General features: G+C 41.5%; 1 protein-coding gene across 2 annotated transcripts in view; it reads left to right on the plus strand.

Moving 5' to 3' along the window:
- Slain1 (SLAIN motif family member 1) overlaps positions 1 to 6,000 on the plus strand; it is a 46,175-nt gene that overhangs the window by 24,241 nt on the left and 15,934 nt on the right. The window contains exons 4-5 of one of the 2 annotated variants that reach the window (XM_026788373.1): positions 2,845 to 2,988; positions 4,005 to 4,154. In XM_026788373.1, coding sequence (XP_026644174.1) covers positions 2,845 to 2,988; positions 4,005 to 4,154 — 294 coding nt within the window. The remainder of the gene's footprint in view (positions 1 to 2,844; positions 2,989 to 4,004; positions 4,155 to 6,000) is intronic. The other variant, XM_005365375.2, reaches the window with a different exon arrangement.

A 6,000-nucleotide genomic window follows, 5' to 3' on the forward strand; every position in this document is an offset into this window, starting at 1 on the left:
CTCGTAGTTACGTACAATAAGGTAGAAAAATAATTTCGTAAATATCCATTTTTTAAGTTTAAAAACTCTGGAAATGCACAGAAAATAAATGAGCCGATGACTAAGTACATCTGACTTTTTCTCCAAAGAGTTTAAATTGAATGAAAAGCACAGCCCATAGCATCTCCATTTTTTTTTTCTCACAGATAAACTTTTCCTCAGAATAGTGGTAAAGGAAAATTGTAGTTGAGTTTGTCACCCATTCTCTGCCCTGGTAAGATTGTCTTCCTTTTCTTAGGGTCATTTTGGCCATCTTCGAGTATCTGACAAGTTAACATCTTCACACTAAGACAGTCAGCTCTGCTAGCTGGGTGTGATGGCATCCGTCTGTAATCCCAGCACTTTGGCCCTAGAAACAGGATCTCAGGAGTCAAGGCCAGCCTCAGCTACGTAGTAAGTTTGAGGTTAGTGTGTGCTGTATGAGAAGGAACAAACAAAACTAATCCTAAGTTAACAAAATCAGAAATATTATTTGAATGAAGACATAAACTGCCCCCTTTAAATGCCCTGATGGTTAGTTACGTATAAAAGTCTCTGTTGCAGCTCTTCAGCTCCACAGAGAGGAGCGAGGAGGAAGCCTCTCTTCCGCCTGCCCCTTGCTCCCTTTCCCTCCCCTCCCCATCACAGCCTTGGGCACTAATAGAGCAACACATTGTTTGGAGAGATCCTGTCTACAATAATTCTACTCCCTCTCCCCAAATGCCAATTGCTTGCTGAAGAACAATCCAGAATGCTCTTTCCTGCAATAGATGCAATTTGTGTTCTTAGCTGGGGTCTTGCTGTCATAGCCACAATAACTGTGCCATTGTGTAGGGAGGCTGGGTCACTGTGGTTATTGTGCAGAATTACGAATGCTGTTTACTTGTGATCTGTTGTCCCCTGCATCTGTGGGCGAGAACACGAAGTCATTGTAGTTCGCCTGGCGAGCGATCAAACTCCTATAAAATACCATTGTCTGTTAAGAAAGTTAGTGGTCACAAAGAACTATTGACTTTGCCTTTGCGGTATGGAATTTGTAACGGCAGACACCCAGTAATAGAGACTGGAGATTGTAAGGCCAGCTATCCGTGTGTGTGTGTGTGTGTGCTGCGTGTTCTCTGCAGTTCTGCAATATATCTGGAGTCAAGTTAGAGCCAAGGTTTCTAGGGTCCCTGTCCACTCTGATGCAGAGCGACACGCAGGTTGACTAGGGGCGTGATGGACCCATGTCATTTAGGACCAGATCTCATGGCACTGTCTCCCAGGCAACCTGAGGATTCTGAATGTAATTGTAAATATAGTTGCTTTGTTGCCTTTTTTTTAAACCTATATAGAAAATAAAACTACATTTATATAATTGAAGTCACATCCAAAGACTCTGGACTGAAGGCAGGGGAAGCAGTATGCTCTTTTAAATGACTCTGGTGGGATTTTCAAGCTCTGCAGGATCCCGGTGTTAAAGCTCAACCTTTGCTTGGCTCTCCTCATCCTGCTGGCCACATTGAGCAATTTTCAGCCGTGGGTGGGTGCTCATTAGCGCCCACCTTAGAAAGGTCCCGGGAATGCACTTCAAAGTTGTCAAATGTTTAGGCTGACTTTGTTTCTCCTTTCTTCTTTCTGGGTCTGAATAATCAATCGCCTTTGGAAAAGTAAACTCTGACCACCGTAGTGGTTTGCCTGCCGTGACGATGACTCTGGAAATGTTTGTGGCTCCACCAGGGTTTTGTCATGTGGGGTCTTTCCCATGAGCTTAAAATTAACAAGGAGGAGGTAATTTTGAGGGAAAGAAACCAGTTAGGATGCTGTGTATGATAACTGAAGAATTTGATGCTGTGTTGATTATTGGCACAATTGCTTTATGGTTTTTTAATTTCACATCAAAATACCAATTTGATAGTCTGCCTTTAAAAATTGCATGCACACTGCTTGTTATCTGCAGAAAGTCTGTAGAGTCTTATAAAAGAAAGGCCGACACTGGTCGTCTCTGCCACTGCCATCTAAGTTTGCTGTCGTGATGTGTTGGTGGGGACCAATTGCTATGGCGTGTGTACCCCTTCACCAAAGCTCATCTGAAACCCACTGGCGTTGGAACACAGCGGGCCTTATGAGTTTGTCTTGCAATCCAAATACAATTTTCTATATAAAATTAAAACAATAGATTTATTGAATTTGTATGAGTGTTTTTCTGCATGTGTCTGTGTATGTCACGAGCATGCCTGGCACTCACAGACGTCAGAAACTCTCCAGACCTGGTGTTAAGAATGGCTGTGAGCCACCATGGGGGCACTGGAATCACAAGGTCTCTACAAGAGCAACAAGTGCTCTTAATTGCTGAGCCATCTCTCCAGACACATTTATATAAAATTCTTTGATCAGTATGTTCTTAAATTAACTGCATTGAAGTGAACAAAGCAATTGTTTAGGGCTCTAAATAGTCAATATTAAGAACAAGTCCCCAGACTTCTAGAAACTTCAAGTTTTTTATTCTTGCTTTGACCTTTTGGTATTGTTTGTGATCAGAAAACACTTAATTTTTATTTGGAAATGGAAATTTTTTCTGATTTATAAATTTGAATTTTCCCTTTTATACACTCATATTGACTTTCATTGGACTGAGACAGATTTGCTGTTTCTCAGTGGTTGTGTGAATGGGGCCTCACTCAGAAATGGCCCGGTTTTTCACATTTTCCTTTGGATAAATGGAAGCTGGTTAAAATATGAAAAGTTGCTTTGTTTTCCTTCCTTAAAGCAATGTCCTTTTATCCCTCTGATGGACCAGCACCTGCCCGTGTGGAACTAACCTCTGTGTGTTTGCTTCTGTGACAGCGAGCCGATGGCGGAGCCTCTTCTCCTCACCTGCCTCCCTGGCTTTCCCCTATAGTCCTGTTGCGAGACTCAGCCCTTATAGCAATGGCACTCCCAGCTCCTCTAAAACCTCCAACAAAGCAATACTAACACCCGAAAGAACAGGTAATATTTCAACTTCCTGACCAGCTGCTTGCTTTGCTACTTAAGTCACGAAACGCAACTCACAGCATCTGCCTTGGGGATCCCGAGAGTGACCTAGTGTCACGGAGGCGATGCCACACGCTTACTCTGGGAAGAGAGCACATACATCCGTGTGCTCGCCTACTGCTTGGTCTCAGCCATGCTTGGTAGACCATCTGCCCTCTTTAGCAAACGCCCAGCATTGGATGGGTTGTGAACACAGTTTAGGTAGTTTTGTACTGATTTTAAAGTCACGTGACTTTATGTCATTTTTTCTAAACATTCTGTGTTTTCTGTTAGCATTTTAAATCCTGGCATCAGGAGAAGGAATGGTTGTATTGGATTATCACAAGATTGGTCTCACAGTTGCCTCTCTTGTCTCAGCGCTGGCGCGAATCTGACCCACAACGCTCTTTCATCTGGCTCGCTCTTGCTTGCTTCATTTATCTTAACCTCTGGGCAAGATGCCCGCGATTACTTACTGCTCTAAATTATGACGTGTGTATGTTTTTACATAAATGTGTCTTTTATGCAGGACCTTTTCCACAAATGACACTACTGTGTCTACCCACTAAAAATGGACTAGTGTTAAATTTAATAGTGAAATATATCATCAATTGTTGCCAGAGACATATTCATTTGATTATCAGTTAAAAGTGTGCACTGTGTGTATGTATTTATATACATATGTATGCATGTGTGTATACTCAAACGCCACACCCTTAGATTTGGGCATTAATTTTTTTAGTAGACAGTACAGGATGATTATGTTTTCTTTTTACAAGTTGTATTTTAAAAGAGAAAGCAGTAAATTACTTCATACTTAGGAATTATGAACATGTAAGATGTATTTATTGTTTGTCAAATGGCAACATGTCAGTCTTTTTGTGATATCATATAAACAAAAATGCCACTTGTATATGAATTATAGCAATGCATGCTTACCATTTTCCTAAATAATGACTATTATTATTATAACATGATCCTCTGTGTTTCAGGTTACCCCTCCAGGGGCTCCCCTCTCAGTCCCCAGTCGTCCATTGACAGTGAGCTGAGTACTTCAGAGCTGGAAGATGATTCTATATCCATGGGATATAAGTTACAGGACCTCACTGATGTTCAGATCATGGCTCGCCTGCAAGAAGAGAGTATGTTCTTTCTAATCAAGGGGCATGAGGTTTCCACTTAGACTATCAGTGATGGATGGAGTAGGGACTCAACTGGATTCTGTGTTCTGTGTCACCTTCCTCTGTGGCTGGAAGAGTTCCATGTCCAAGGGCTGAAGAATATTGTAGGCGCTCAGCATACTCTCGGGGTCGCACTGATTCTTGGAGACCATAGGCATTCTCGAACATTTCTCTCAGAGCGGTAGAAGTATGTGTTCACATAAAAATCTATACACACACACATTCTCAGCATCTGTGTTTGCAATAGTCTCTGTCAGTTACTTTTCTCTTGTTGTGGTCAAACAACATAGCCACAGGCAACTCAAGGGAAAGCGAATTTACTTTGCCAATAGTTCTAGAGGGTTGAGAGCCCATCGTGGCTTGATGGAGGCATGGCAGCAAGAAGCAGGCATGGTTGCAGGAGAAAGAAGCTGGGAGATCACATCTTTAGCAACAAACTGGAAGCAGAGAGTGAACTGGATTGGGACACGATTATGAACTCTCAAGGCTGGCCTCTAGTGAAGTACTTCCTCTCCAGCAGGGCTCAAGCTCCTAAATGTCCCCAGACAGAACCTCCAATGGGGACCGAGTATCCAAATGCCTGAGCTTAGGGAAGATACTTCTTCATTCCACCAGTCTCTAACCGGACCGTGTTTAGATGCCCTTCAGCAATGAGTGGTTAAATAAGGGCGGTCTGTCCATACTGTGGAATAGTACTCATCCACAGCCAGGATCAAGCTGTAGAGAGGACATCTTGGGTGAGCGCCAGGGAATCGTAAGAGTGAAGGCAAGATACACAAGAGATGATATGCAGTGTGATGCCGTTTGTGTACCATTTTGAAATGATAGAACTTTAGAAACGCAGGATGTTGGTGGATGGGGGTGGGGCTGGGGTCTTGGAAAGGAGAGGACGGCAGCAGATATGCTTCTAAAGGGTAACACAAAGGATTTCCATGGTATGGAACTGTTCTCTTCTATATACATTTTGAATGGCATAAAAGTGTGTAGCTGGTAAATTTATAAGTACTTAATATAAACCTGTACATACACAAGGAAATGGAAAACTAAATAAAATGAGTAGATTATGTCACTGTTAGTACGTTGTTATGCTAATCCATAAATTTGTAAAACTGTTGGGAGCTTGGTGAAGTACTAGTATTATTTCCTGGAACTTTGTGGGGCTCTATAGTGATCTTTAAAAAGTTGAATTAAAATGCCTTAATATGCTCCCGGGTAAATAACTGAGGGACTACTGGAAATGGAGCACTTTATTAAGTGTCAATGTGAAGTACTTCAGAAGCACTGGTACTGTATGTCAAGGGCACAACAAGATGTACATCACACAACCGGGCAAAGCTTGTTTTCAGGTTGTCTTTTCAGGCCAGTATAGTGGAAATAGTTAAACATACAAATTTCTTACTTTTGCAATTAGTTAAGAGTACTATGAAAAACTAGGTGATACTTACGGAGGGTTTAGTAAGATATATGTTGAAGATCAAGGTGATTGTTTCTATATCATTAATAGTAAATTTAAGTGCTCAGTCTAAGCGTGGTAAATGATTGGATGTCAGTTTCAGTCAGATATTAAGTAATCCCAAAGAGATAGACAATGTTAAATACTGAAAAAGTTGCAGATTTTCTTTTTTTTTTTAAAGTCATTTTGAAGATGACCTAAGACCACTGAAACATTAAAGCATGACCAGACTATGAAGGAAATACTAGCTAGTAACAAAAGAATACAGGAGTGGTGACCTTGCCAGACAATATTTGCACCCCAGGTTCTAGAGGGCACAGGTTCCTTACTATGTCAGGGATTAGTTTTTTTTTT

This window comes from Microtus ochrogaster, unplaced genomic scaffold, assembly GCF_000317375.1.
Source record: "Microtus ochrogaster isolate Prairie Vole_2 unplaced genomic scaffold, MicOch1.0 UNK2, whole genome shotgun sequence".
Classification (NCBI taxonomy): Eukaryota; Metazoa; Chordata; class Mammalia; order Rodentia; family Cricetidae; genus Microtus; species Microtus ochrogaster.